General features: G+C 43.7%; 1 protein-coding gene and 1 long non-coding RNA gene across 2 annotated transcripts in view; both read right to left on the bottom strand.

Annotated features, from left to right (window-relative positions):
* FRMD4B (FERM domain containing 4B) overlaps positions 1 to 5,128 on the bottom strand; it is a 130,341-nt gene extending 125,213 nt beyond the window's left edge. The window contains exon 1 of the mRNA XM_065075430.1: positions 4,982 to 5,128. Coding sequence (XP_064931502.1) covers positions 4,982 to 5,110 — 129 coding nt within the window. The 5' untranslated portion in view covers positions 5,111 to 5,128. The remainder of the gene's footprint in view (positions 1 to 4,981) is intronic.
* A 435-nt stretch (positions 5,129 to 5,563) lies between these two features.
* Positions 5,564 to 12,762, bottom strand: LOC110356595 (uncharacterized). Its single transcript, XR_002409901.2, has 3 exons — positions 12,579 to 12,762; positions 12,214 to 12,243; positions 5,564 to 5,730 (listed from the first exon to the last, which is right to left on the bottom strand). It is a non-coding gene; the product is annotated as an uncharacterized LOC110356595 (long non-coding RNA).
* Between the last annotated feature and the right edge of the window lie 2,382 nt (positions 12,763 to 15,144).

Raw genomic sequence — 15,144 nt, 5'->3', positions numbered from 1 at the left:
TGAGTTCTGGGCTATCTTGGGAAACACTCTTCATCAAGAGTTTTTAAAAATAGTTTAGGCTGACAGAACACTAATAAGATAGCCCCAGTAGAACTGCATTTCTTCTCCCTCTTCAGCATCCCCCTTCCTTTACACTGAAGTTTTGACAACTGCTGTAAATCTGAAGCTCTTGTCAGCTCTACATCCAGCTAATCTACTAGTTTGGTCTCTAAACAAAGAAGTCATCACATAAGTATAACCTTCCATGACTTCGCAGAAGACAGCCCTGTAAACAGACTACACAGGAAACAAAGAACTGAAATTACAGTTTGCATGTATTTGATGTGCAGTCTATGTTTTCCAAAAATTACTGCAATTCTGGAGGAACTATGGTTTGATGGTTTGTTGTGTTGCTTTAAATAGCAAAAGAAAATTAAAGTCCCTTCTTTCTATAAGCTATACCATTTAACAACAGAACTGTTAACCATTGCTGAAAACACGCATTATGACTGGGGGCAAGAGGAAGGCTTAATGCCTTGAAATGGCTGCAACCAAACAATAGCAGCTTTGCCTGTGGCTTTTCACCATTACATCAGATACAGACTGCTTAGCCTGTTAAAAATACGTATACATGCTTTAAGGCAGCCAAAGACTAGCTCCTACAGCTAAACACTGTCATACAATGCTGCTGGTGATGCATGCTAGACAATGACATAGCTCATTTATCAATGATGCCCAGCGACCCACTTACCATGCTCAGCTCTTGACTTCACCATATTCTCAGCAAATAGTCTTAAGTATGGACCAATCTTGCAGCACATGGCATGTGCTGGTTTATCTGAGGCCTGACAGCAAATACAGAGGTGCCAAGCCCATGTCTCCCATCAGTGATCCTTCTTGCAATGACGTGATGATCTAAAAAGCTTGATCTTTCTTCATCTCATGTGGTTGTGTATGCTCTACAGCTGTCCTCAGCTGCTCAGAACTCCTCAAATCAAAATGTGGTCGCTTTGTGGAAACCATTGTCTGCAGACAACTCTTCACATACCATCCACAATCAGTTCTCATGTTAAACTCAAAAACCATTTCACCGTGGTTCAGAAAAAAAATAGAATGTGATTCAAATCCTAGTATTATCCCCTTAGAGAATTTGTTATTTTATTTTTTAGGTTTTGGTATATAATCTGAGAAGAAAAGTCTGAAATGTGATTAACCACAAGGGCCTCATAGTAAATGAACTCAGGATAAGTTGTAAATTCTATTGCCATGTGGCCTGAACATGCAATGCCTTTCCTTCCCCATGCCACTCTGGACAGGGGTGACAGGGAATATCTCCAAAGTCAGCTGCTCTCCCAGTGTGTCACTCCTCCAGGCTGGCTTTGCCATGCAGTTCAAACCCATGGAAAGGCAGAGCCTGATGCTGTCAACCAACCCATGTCTACTCCTGAGCTGAACATGTCAAGTGAAACCAACACAGCCAGGAAGAAGCACTGAATGACACCAGTACTGCCCATGTGAGATGGAAGGACCTCAGCTCCTCTCACAGCACGGGGGTTGCTCCAATCACTAACTCAAATTATACTCTACAGGAATGGAAATCTACACAAAGGTCAAAACTTGGCGGCCTGAGCATCTTCTAATGTGTCTGAGTGTTAAGTCAGGCACTTCCAGTCATGAGTAAAGTTAGCACGTGAAGAAGTTAACCACCCTTCTCCTTGAGATTCACTGCTCTAGATTTTCAAGCTGGACATAGGCTTATAGAAAGAGCAGTGCCACCCTAGTTTGGATGCTGCCTGACAACTTTATGTCCTAGAAATCATTTTGCACTCCATTATAGCTCTTTCTCCACTGGTCTGGCTTAGCCTGGACAACATCGCATCTAAAGTAAAAGTTTCTATTAACCCTGGGATTGAACAGCTCTGAGCCACACACAGCAGTGCACCCTGGCTATCTATGCAATGATCAACACTCCATGGCACTGAGATCCTGAAGACACAGAGTGCTAATTCAGAGCTACCTTACCCTGTCCAAAATCATGTCAGCCCATGCCAGGGAGTCAGGCTGAGGTTTCCTAGCCGTGTTTTCCAAATAGCTATGGTTCCTCACACCCCCATCCCTTTTGCCACTCCTTATATTCATGTAACTGCTGTAACACAGCATCCCAGGGAGAGAAGAAGGCAAACAAAAGACATTATAGCCAATTTGTATGGGAAAAAAATCAATTAAGTTCAGACATCTCATTGACCTTCTAACCTGTTTATCCCCCAGCTTTAATTTATACTACCACTTGCAAATGGATTTGACACATCGGCCCACCATTTCCCTGGGAAGGTGCAACAGGCACGGACAGAGCGCCTGGATCTCAGAATACTCCATTTATCCAGATCCTTCCCTCTCCCCCCCTGCCATTCAGTGGATGCTAAGGAGCGCTAAGGGAATAAAATAGGATACAGAAAATACACAAGAGCTCTTTGAAGCCCTGCAGTGGGCCTCCTTTTTACCTTCCACTGATTTAATTACCAGAAACTAAGGGCTGACTTGCCAAAACCAAGAATGCCCATACATTGCCACATCAGCCCAGTCCCACAGAGGTGACAGAGCCACACTCAGAGTCTTTTCATGCCACACTTTTATGCATTCACAAAACTTAACATGCGCTGAAAATAAGTTATAGGTGGCGGTGGGAGGTGTTTTTACTGTTACAACACAAAGCCTAAGAAAGAGCTCCAAGTTCTACTACTGAAAAGCATTTGCATCCTTTATTCTGGGGAACCAAATAGCAATTTCATCTCACTAGCCAGAAAACACCCTAGCTTCAGCAAGTACAAAACCAGCATCCTCACAGTAAACCACAGAAAAACAGTCACCTGTATGTTAGACCTCAGGAATTCATTCACTCCTGTCATGTTTTCAAAATTATGGCATTCCAGGGCTTATTAACACACTGAAAGGTTTCTGTACAATCCCCATCTTTTGACTAAGATGACATACATATTTCTAATGGACTGAATGGCACTTTCTTACTCAACATTTTTGGACATGTTTAATATATCAGAATCAAACAAAAAAAAAAAATCAAGTCTGACATAGCTGCACCCATGCAAGTCCAAGGGAATCAGTGAATGAATCTCATAATAAAATAGACCAAACCTTGAAATTGGTGCAGTTGCATGGAATATAAATTTTTCCAAGGCAAGCATTGTTAACTTCTGCAAAATAAGCTCTTTGAAAAAGAGGAAAAAGGCAGCTTCAAGAAAACAACTTTAAAAAAGCAGAGAACGCAAGTGAAAATACATACATTTTTCTGAATGTGCGTTCCTGTCACTGTATGAACCAGCCAAAAGTAAGCACTGCAGTCTTCTCCAGCCTGCAGACACAGCTCGCTAGCCAGTGCCTCTGCGGCTCCTCTAAGATTTCCCTAGTTATAGCCAAGTAAAAATTGATTAAACACTGACTATTTCACTGCAGCTATTGGAAATCCCGCAAAAGTTACTAGAATGAGCTCAGCTGCTCTATGCTTTCTATTAGGTAAAACTCTAAATAAAGGCAGAGCTTAAAGAACACAATCCCCTGAAGAAAAAAACCAACAAGCCCAGTGGCCAGCAGCTGTGTTCTGCCCCGTGTTCCAGCAGAGACACAGGAACACTTTCAAATGGATCCAAGTCTGAAAACCAATACACTACAGAAGATGGGACCTGGCCCTTTTGGAGACATGGCTGTAACAAGCTCCTAACCTGGCCTCTCTCTAGTTTTCACCCTCTGACCTCTCAAACTTTTTTCCAGTAACAGTGTATTCAACATGACAGTCTCCAGTCACATTCAAATAAGCTACATTCAGTTAGCCAAGGACCCACCTAGTCCCATGTATAAAAAAGGGAGCTGTGAGGTCAAAGGCAAAGCATTATGTTATTTTACATCATAGCAATGACTGGGTTAGAAAGCCCAGTCTAAAAACACAGAGTGCTTAGTATAATTCAGACTGATATCAAGGGGTGTATAGAACCAGAAATCTCATCCTTACCATGTAGCAGGTTAAGTGAAGTTTATTTCCATTTAGTTCAAAGCCATTCAAGTTTAATTTGAGTCAAGTTGAAACATGGCTGTTACACTCATGAAAAAGGAGAATTTTCTCAAAACAGGTAGGTCTGGACTTAAAAGCTCTATATGGGAGAGGGAAAATGCATGTCAGGGTATCATGTCTGCAGACGACCTGCGGCTAAGGAGGGGTGGAGGAAAGGAGAGGCGAGAGGAAACACACAGAGAACAATACGGGGAAAGGGACTATTCTCGGGGAGAGGGAGGATGCGAGGCCAAGCCGGGAAGGCAAACAAGGGCAACAAAAGCAAAGGAAGCGCCCTGGGCTTCCTCCGTGGGGCCTTGGTCCTGCAGGGATGTATTTCTATCCTACTGTGCCTGTTCACAGTCCGATGGACCCCGCGCTGTGGCTAAATCCAGTGCCACATGGCTCCTTTCTTTAAGGGGAATGACAAGATGACAGTGCCGGTGGATCCGCTCCTGCTTGGCTGACTAAGTTAGGGTGGGAACGCTTCTCAGATTCCTTAGTCCCCAAACGGCACTCATTGTCTGAAAACGAGCAAATATTTGTTATCGCCCGAGCCGAGAGGAGAATCGCAGCGGTGACACTTCATCGCGCTCCATGGGGAATTCAATCTCCCTGGAGAGCTCCCAGGTTTGCTTTCCTCGGCAGTCCCTGGCTCCGCCAGACACCGAACTTGAACCAAACGGGGGACGGGACGGGTGGGCAGAGCCACGAGTGGGTGGGGAGCCCCCGGCCCCCCACCGCCGCTCCCGTGTGGGTGTGGCCGCGCGTTTCCCTAGCGGTATCACGGCGGGGGGAACCCCGCAGCTTCAGCCCCCACCCCACGAGAGCCCCGCACCGTGTACCCCTCAGTCGGCGCATCCCCTCCATCGCACTCTCCCTCCTGTCACCCGTTGCCCCCGCCCTTTAGGAGAACAATGCGCTGCCCGCCCCGGCTCTTACCTTGGCGGGGGCTCCCTGCCGCGGTGCGGGCAGCCCGGCTGGCGGCCGCCCGCTGAGCGCTCGGGGCTGCCGGCGGAGCCCAGCCCGCCCCGCCCGGCCCCGCCGCCGATGCCGCCTCTCCCCTCGCATCCACCCCCGCGGCGGCTGCCGGCTCCTCACCGCACACCCGGCGGGGGCAGGGCTTAGAGCCGGCGGGTCCCGCACGCCCGGCGGGGCAGGGCTTAGAGCTGGCCCGGCTCCCCCCCGCATCGGGGTGCGAGGGGCAGCTCCGCCCCCGGCTGCGGGGACCCTACTCCCCCTCCCCGTGTGTGAGGAGGGGGACCAAGAGACCCGCAGCCACTCCCAGCAGCACAAGACGCGATGGCGATGGATGCTCAGGTCATGTTTACATCCGTGCGTGTGTGCATGTGCACACGCAGACGCGATCTCACCCCTCACAAAGCGCCGCAGCTGCCTCCCTGCACAGGAGAGGGGACACGGGCAAGTTAGAGCATCCTCGTCGTCAACTTCAGCAAAAGCCGGAGCCGCGGAGGGACGTGTCCAGCCGTGCTCTCCACATACCAGTATAGTCAACACTGGCAATTCCCCTGGGTCGCCTTCCCCAGAGCCGCTCTGGGTCCTCCCTCAGCTTTGATTTACTCCCAGCTGCAATTCACGGTATAGGCAGAAGACGCGTGTCATCTCCTCTTAGGTGATATATGGATATTTCTACAGAGCAATGGCTGGACTCATAGAGGTCCTTTGTCATCCTCGGGAGGTGAAACAAAACAATGAGTTCAAGAATATCCGTGCTGGTATGTTACAAATGCAGGCTTCTATTTACAGTATGGAAATGGATTGTCTAAAGTACAGCAATGAACAGCAGCCTGCCTGTTGTTGGGGGTTGTCAGATAAACTGGAGGTGCTTGCAAACCATGTTAGAAACCCAGCTTGCCATTTGAAATGAGCAGCATCATAGCAAGTCCTATATATTCCACAAAACAAATCACTGCAGCTAAAACAGCACTTGTGTTGTGAAAAAATTTACTCCAGTACTTTGCCATGAAGAAATATGCCATTATTTTTCTCAAAATTTCACAAATCCTTGCTAGTTCATTTAACCAAAATTAAGATCACAAGATCCTCCTAGGTAAATAGGATTTTTTTTTCCATGCAATTATCTCACATTAAATAACAGTTATTAGCCCCAGCAATGCCAGGTCTTCCTATTTATCACATCTACAGACCACAGTACCCAGCTATCTGGTGCAGAGGAATGAACTCAGCTTGACTTACATATTTTGCATACATCTCCATCTACATTTGTGCAGGATTCCTTGGCAATATCGCACCCATGCCATTGTAGCAGCAATCTGTTCATGCTGTCCTGGTACTTAGTGCATCAATCATGCTAGCTGTGTTCATCCAGTTAATTCTCTTGCCTCTCCTGCCTCATTTCTGCTTACACCTGAGGGGGCCCCATGCCTGGTCTTTGCTGTTGTCTGACTTAGTTGGGTTGTTTTTTTTTTTCTTCCTTCTGTTCCTCTGAGGTTGCAGTTTGGAAATTGAGAAGTGGTCTCAGAAGTTTCCCATCGCCAGGACAATAGCAACATCGACCTCTCCTGCTACAACTTACCACAAATCAAGAGTGAGGCCATAACTTCAGGTCATTGGCTTTTGCACATCACCCTCCAAACTTTCTTCCATACAGCCTGCACCCTACAGATCCTTCATGCCTGCTTTATTCACAGGATCTCACAGGTTTCCTTTACATGCATGTGCTAGGGAGTTTATCTGCTCCCTAGAAACACTAAACAGATGATTTTAGCTACATGTACCACTGTATCAGTAGTCTCATCGCTGCCTAATTTTCAGCTACTATCAACTGCCATCCCCCAGTGTGCTCTGTACTGCAGAAGATGAACAACTATGCAGTCTCCCTAAAAAGATTGTTCTATATCACAAAAAATTCTAACACTACCTAGTATTTCAACCATTACAATTCACCATACCCTTTGTGTGTGTAGTACTTCATTAAGGGAAGTTACACTGACATTTTCAAGTCATGTATGCATCCATTTGCCTTCCACAAATAATCCCAAATCAAAGCCTAGTTACAAAGGAGTGAGCTTACTTTGGAGAGGAAAGGTCAGCCAGTATTTATAGTAGCTGAAGCAAATGCTCTTTATCTGGTTTATAGCTGTATTATAACAAAACCAAAAGCTTACAGAAAACAGTGCAGATGCACCTGTACAGATAATGAGTGATAACAGTGCATGACAGCAGAGAGGACCTTCCAGTGTGATTGATGAAGTGATGCAGGGCAAAATTCTTCAGCCAGCTTTGCACTGGACCCTGTGATAATAACCTATACCAGCTCCCCGTTGTGGGTGGTGTCTGACAAATCCACAAGTTCTTTCCCTCAAGAGCAGAGAGGCCAGGGATGTGAAGCATAGAGGAACACGGAGACATGGTTTGCCCAAGGTCTCACAGCAAGCCACAAATAATTTGTCCCACTTTCAACCAAGCTACTTCAGAGTACATGTCTTACGTTAAGATGCCCCAGGTTTGGTGAGAAATTCCACTTCTAGTCTATGGTGGGGAACAAACTCAAAGGAAGACTAAACAATAAAGTCCTTTTGCCTTGCTTGGCCAACAGCTGTTTACACAATCCAAAACTCCAGAGATTAAATGCATTGCAGCATAACTAGTCAACATATCTATTTCCTGAAGGTTTGGCAGCCTGAAACAAAACCCCTGCATTCCCAGCTCTGAAACATTATTTTTGGATATCAACTTTTTAAGTAAATATCTAAAGCCTATGGACATGTGAGAGATATTTGGTTAAAGATCTCTTGGCAACAGTGGCTGAATATACACTCTTTTCCTTATGTGGAAGGTAGAACCCAACACTGACCATAGCTCTTGGCAAAATTCCTTTATAGCAAGGAAAGAATATTAATGTTTAAAAAGGTACTTTGCCTCTCTGCTGAGATCTACCACTGATGTTAATCTGTACAAACTGCTGGAGTGGGTATCATTTATTATTTAGGATGAACAGTGCAATGCCAGGCTAAATGGACTGCTAGTCTTACCCACTGCAGCACTCTTCTGGGAGACCCCAGTAAAGACAAGCTGTTTATGTAGTTTGGCACTGACATAGACAGATCCTAAAATGAGCATCACTTGAGTGATGGTGATGAACAGACTCGCTATATTTCATGTCCTCTGCACAGCCAGTCTTCACTCAGGTGTGCTAACAGCAGGTATCCAGTTTTTTGAGGGCTTTGGGGGAAGAGTTGCTGTTTAGGCTGATGACAAAAAGTCCTCTTTCAGGTTTCTCAGGAACCTGAAAAAGGTTATCCCTCCAGCAATAAGCCACTTCACATGACTGGAGGTTGCTTCCATGAAGCTCAACTTGCAAAATGGAATATACTGTCACGTAAAGTTAGCCAGCTTAGCTAAAAATAGTTTTATTGCTGGTTTCAGCTAAGTTGGCTGATTTAGTCCTAAAGCTGAGATGACCACTCACACGCTGGAGCTGTGCACCTGCAGCAAAGCATGAAACTCCAGAAGAGAATGATAGTAAACAACCTGGCAGTGATCCATACTCATTTTACAAGCAGGTGGTAGAGTTTTAAGGATCTACATAAACCTTAACGGTATAGGCACGCAATATATTAGAAACAATCCAAGGTAGACTATAGTCAACTCCAAACTCCCACAGCCACCTTGCATAAGCCCCAGAAACACCACAAACCACCTGCTGTGTTTCAAATCTAAACCAGAATGTGCATATTCTAAAAGTTGCTCAATCATGAAAAAGCAATTTGAATGTTCCCTTCTAAAATGATTTCCCAGTTCAAATTATTTTTCCCCCCTTTCAGAACAGGTCTGCTGAGTTGGACAGAAAAGTCTTTACCGTAACATTCCTTTTGTGATACTGCAAACCCATTTTCCATGTTGCTATCATGAAGATGTCTGGAACATCCAGGGCAGGCAGGAGCTGCTCCTTGGGCAGCTGTACAAAGTTCAGTGACACCCTGGTCACTCTCCTAATCATAACCCTCCTCCTTCCTACTTTCCTTTTTCCTTCATTTCTCAAGAACATCCTGGGGTCTGCCCCTCTTCACAACCTTTTGCAAGCTGTGTCTATTTGTGAAGTTTCATGTAGTTGACGCAGTTTAAATGAAGAAGTGGAAGACAAGGGTTTACTGGCTTTTCTTTGTGTTCAGATTCATATCAAGTGTGTCTTATATGTTAAATAGTCAACTTAGGTGTATTTTTAGAGAAGGAAATGAGATAAAACTCAAAGATAGAGCAAAATGAGGTAATTTACCTTATCTGCCAAAACACATAAACTATTGTTATAAAAATACACCAGCAGACCTGAGCCCTGGGAAACTTTCTACAAAGCCAACTTGTAGATGCCAGGGTTCATGTCCAAGGTCCAAATTCAGCCAATATATTCATACATGTTTAATCTCAGCTTTCAATGGGCTCCTGGGGTACTGCTGCTGATGTGAGCAGCCTGTTTGCACCAGGCAATTTTACAAAGCTTGATGGGGCTGAACTGTCTTCTGCCACCTCTGCACACTACACAACTCCTGTTTTCAGTTGTAGATCCTCATGTATTCTTGCCTTACATTTAGATGCATTAATGCCATTCTAAGGCTCTAACTATGTCAATATGATGTAACTTAAACATGAGCAAAAACTAGGGTCACTAATCACATCCAATAGTAAATAATCTCTTAAATATTGCTGCATAATGTTTAGTTTCTGTTTAAATTTGGTTCTGTTAGCTGATATTCTTCTAAAATACTACAAAAGCAATTAAACAGTAATTCCTGTAAACATCATTAGTCTTGATATTTTGTTTTTTTCCACATGTACATATCTGACACTCCATGTCCCACTGCCATTTTTCGTCTCCCCACGTTTCAGAAAGACTTGGTGGTAATAACCCACTTTTCCATCCTTCACCCAGGCTGAATTGATGCCTGAGTTTAAAGGCCTAAAACTAGATGAGTGAACCAAATATTTACTCATGCCATTGCCTTTCACCTCCATTCTTTGGGCTTGCAATTATCTATTCTATCTCCCTGTATTGCCTGCTTACACCGCAGATGAGATACTGTCTCCAACACAGACTTGACAATAGCTGAGCCCAGAGGCTGAAGATAAAGTTTGCAGAAATAATTGAAGAATTTTGCAAATTTTTGGTTTCTAGGCCCTTAATATTTCCAGTGTTCTTAAATAAGAGGCAGTTCTGCAGGATAACAGCAGGACAAGAAACACACACTCGGATCCTACACATGCTCTCACAGACCTTCCTTCCCCTTATATATGTATGAGAAAAAGATAAAGCAAGCTGAAGGCATGAGTGCTACTCTTTTTAGCACTAAAACTCATCTCACAGAAATGATGGCTATTCTGATGGATGACAGCAGGATCTACTGGGTTTTCCTTGCATTGCTGCCACTTCATTATTCACTGATCCTATTCCTGTTTCCACAGAACTAGGGGCAGATTGCAAAGTGCAGAGTGGCTTGCTACAGTCATTCAGTTAAACCACCTTGCACTCCACAGGCCACAGTATTTCACCCAGTGATTACTGCAGGTCTCCTAACCACTGCTGAGCAATCATTAGTCTCTCTATAGGACATACTCCTATGTCTGCAGCATCATTAATGCTAGAAGAGATCCTGCTTCTGAACATTTGTCTGCATGAGAAACTGTAAAGAGTTTTTACATTCACATTCCTGATAAATTTGTGCATTCAGAATGATTTGGAATATTCATTAGTTTTGAAAGATATACTTAGAAAATTAATTTCCAATTTGTTCCTGGGGCTATATTAGTACCTAAAGATCCCAGCTGTGTCTCCCATATTTCAAAGTGTTATCCAAACAGTTTAAAAAACTGGTCTTCTAGTGACTTTGCCATGTATTAATAAAAACACTACTCATGATCTCACCAGGAGATCCAAGTGCACATTACTAATATTACTATTAGCAGTTTCCCTTATTTTTCATAGAGATAGCTGAGGATCAAAAAGGGGCACAGGTTGACCAGCAAGGAAGCTATGCTCCCACATTCCAGTCCTCCACACAAATCCATTGTTATACGCAGACACCTTCCGAGTGTCTCTTGCTCAAAATGCCTCCAGAATTTTACTTACTTTCCTTTTCAAATGAAGTCTCTGCTAAACTACGTATTTTGAACTCTAAGACCCAAACATCAATCACACTCACTAAGGACTACTTCAGCCTATGAGGCTAATAAAATGAGGCTCAGAAGGGACGTTTTCATTATCCCTGAAGCACCAGTTTGCTGGAGACTCAACACTCATGGGTGGTCAGGGAAGCTGCAAGGACAGGCACTGTGCCTGTACCCAGAGTTAGTGGCTATAACTGCAGCGCTTCTGGGACACATGGAAAAGGCTGCTTGCAAGATACTGTTTAAGATTCATCCTACTATAAAATGAATTAGCTTAGACTTTTACCTATTAGTTTACCTTTCTACAGAATACTTTCTAGTGGGTCCAAACCTTTTCTCCACCACTTTATTGCCCTGTGATTTTGTTTGATGACTAGGGAACGACTGTCAAACTTTTTTTCCTTTTGTGCATCAAGAAAACGACCACTTTATACTTATTTTAGTTTTCATATCTCATGATCAGAGCTTGAAGCTACTTTGCTTCTCTCTCCAGGAACATTTGACAGCCATAAATCAGAATCATGGCTACTCTAGTAGCCATCAGGCCTATCTTGATGGCTGCACAGGGGTTTGATGTGAGGGCTTTTTGTTTTGCCTTTCCACCAGCTGGTCTAGGATGACACAATATGGAAAATAACATAATACTAGAGACATTTAAGCAGCTAAAAATACTACAAAAGGGTTAATGGACATATTCTAACAAAGAGGGTCCTGCTTGTTGGATCCTGTTTGTTTGGTCATAATAGCTAAAACTGCTCCAAAGGGTTTTGTTATGCTAGTGTCAAGGAGGAATAATGACATTTGGCCCATAACATTTGCTCTGTCTCTACAGAGATGCAACCTAGATCAGAACCTGACAACCTAAAATGAACTTGTTGACCTTCCATTAGTGCTCTCAGCCTTCAGAATGCTCTTCATGGACACTCTGAAATGACTTCTGGTGAATAAGCCAACTATGCAGTTACACTCAGAGAGAGTCTTGGCCTATGTCAAGGGACAGAGCCTACAAGAACATCCTTCATGAAACTCACCTGTGATTCAAAGCAGCAAATCATGTAGCTCTGCAAAGACAAAGTCATACATTAAATATTCTCCCAAAAGAACCCATTAAGAATGACCATGGCAAAGCTCATTACCTAAGCCACATTTCAGCAACATGTTTACCTTAGGATTAAAATTCTGTGTACATAATCCACACAACACCAATTAAAAACAAACAAACATGTATTACAAAGCTCGTCAAAGTCACAAGGTAAATTGAACTCCAAGATACCCTCAGACATTGCACCAGCAACACACTCAAAAATGTCTTCTTTACAACGCAATAGACCTCAAGGTTTAAAAAACAGGTTAGGAAAATGTTTATTGTTGAAGAAGCTGGTATAGTTGCTCTTACCTTTGGCAAAACGCACACCAGAACGGGCCATGAGATCCCTAAGGGACATTGAGCAATACAGGGACCTTGCCAGCCAGGGCTCAGCCCCTTGGTAGGTGAGCAAGACCAGCCCAGAGCTGGTGACCAGCTTCAGGTAGGAGTCCAGACCATTAAGTAAATTCCCAAATAAGGCACAACCATATTCAAGCAGAGAATTCAGTCCCTGTGGTAGGATCCACAGCCAAGCATAGCTGAGCTAAGAACCAGCATGACTCCAGCATGGTTCAGATGAGGGAGTGGATGCCCCCAGCTGAGTTTAAATGGGCTTTCGGGCCCACAGGAGAGGGTGGAGGCAACAGGTGAAGCTGGTCAAGGCCACTAGGGCCCTCAGACCCCTATCAGAGACCCTTTCAAATAATTCTGGACACTTTCATACAGTGATTTTAAAGCTTGTTCCACAATCAGAATATACTCTGCTCTTTCTGCAAATAGTTATGCCCATGACATGAAAGTCTGGCTATCTCCACTTCCAGAAGGTTTAAAGAAGAGGTCAGAAAAGTTTTTGGCAGGGAGGATTTAGGTAATACAGAAGGCATCTGTGTATAAGGAAGACAGGGAGACAGTAAGCTGCATTAGGAAAATACCTTAATGCCAGCTATGATTTTTAACACCTGACTTCAGGGCAGGGTAACTGCTTCAGAGAGACCAGAGGCATTGAAACAAGACTACTTGTACTAGAGTTTGCCTCATTTTCTTCTCGCAATTGAGAATAGAATTTAAAACCAGAAGAAAGGTTGTGTTTTGGTTTGATTTTTTTCTGGCCTATGCAGATTAGCATGGAAGGCTGGATTCCATAGATTTTTATGTCTAGAAGAGGACAGCATTTACATCTGTTTATACTGTATAAACAAACAAACAAAATCTCTGATTAGATCATACTATGGTAGGGCTTTCAGAAATTACTCATAAGTGCCTGCCTCATTAAAACTCAAGTTACCTGCTCTCCTACACATGCTTTTGGAAATCCCACCCTGCTCATAGAGAAGACTGTCTGCTACCAGTAGAAAAGCTCAGCTGTGAAGACACTGAAAGTGCACAGCATCTCACAGCAGCAAGCCTTTAATTACCACATGGTAATTGCCACAGTGATTAAATTGTCATCAGGTCCTTGCTAGTTTCTAACTTCCTTTATCTGTGCAAAACTGGTAGGGAACCTAGATCAAAATAATAAAAGTGAGGTGGAAACACATTGCCCCTCATTTCAGGGGCATAGCTGTACAAAAGGGTATTAAATCAGCTTTATTGCTTAGGTGTACTTAACATGTTACAGCTTAGAAGATGATGATTTCATGGGAAAGGATTACAACAGTTTGGGTTGTGTTTAAGGCATGCCCTCTTAGATATACATTTTCTGCTTTCTTTAACTGTAAAATGTTCCCAATTCAGTGTTCTTCACACGTAGCCGTTTGTTCAAACTGCAGACTATACCTTGCAACATGTATGTCACTTTACTACTTTTTTTCCATCAATAATCGTCCACTTTCCAGATATGGAAATCATTGTATCTTAATCTTAACTGCAAGTTGATTTGTATTCACTGAAGCATACGGATAATCCACAAGAGCCTATGCTTAAAAATTGCTGTTGAAGTCAGTGTAGCCAATGCAGATGGCTATACAGCAAGGATAATCTCTGTGTGGGTTTCATCCAGTGCTACTACAGCCCGGTTACAGAGCATCCACTCCCATAAGAACCCACAGGCCTCAGGGAGAAAAAAGAGGCATAAAGAAATAAATAAACAAACACAATAAATTGGATACCCAGCCTGCCGGCAGATTAAGTCAAGAAGGAGTATTAAGTTGTTTGAGTTCCCATTTAAAAATAAATAAATCAAATCTCCCAGTCAATCTGCTTAATGTCTGACTGACATTAAGCAGATAAGTAGTGATTTAGCCTTATGGGGTAGATTTCTTCCTGTGATGCAGAGGTCATGTCATACTTGGAAGATGACAAGTGATTTTTAAAAACTTCCTGTCTTGCCACGGGTCAGTGATGTATTTGCTATAAGGTGAGGGTGCTCCTTGTTTTTCTATTTCAGGTGCTCCTGAGGCATTCTGATAGGGGCCAGCCATGTAGAAACAATGCTGCCAAATCACACATTGGTGCTGTAAATAATTCCACACAGGGAAAAGGTTTCAGAGATTATTAAAAGGTTTAATGTGGGAGACGTTCTGCTGGTTGTTCAGCATTTTCTATTCCTGGGACTGCTTCACAGCCCCACGAATGCCAGCAGAACCCAACATGTAAAACAATCAAGTGCCACAACACCCACCCAGTTTTGCTGCATCCTATTTTATTGCATTGATTTATCTCTCCATTTCTTACAGACTTATTGAGCTTAAATTGGCTTGCACAGTTGAGCTTCCCCAGACATTCACCAGATTCTGCAAAAGGTGATTTTTCACTTTGTGTTCAGATGTCAGCACAGGTCTCCTGCACCTGCGCCCGCCTGGCCTTAACCCCCACACTCCCAGGGGATGCTCAGTCCTCATTCCTTCCCAGACCAGGCATCTCTTCTGCCACCCAC

This window comes from Columba livia, chromosome 10 (genome assembly GCF_036013475.1).
Source record: "Columba livia isolate bColLiv1 breed racing homer chromosome 10, bColLiv1.pat.W.v2, whole genome shotgun sequence".
In the NCBI taxonomy this organism is placed as follows: domain Eukaryota; kingdom Metazoa; phylum Chordata; class Aves; order Columbiformes; family Columbidae; genus Columba; species Columba livia.
This window is presented reverse-complemented; position numbering and strand designations above follow the sequence as displayed.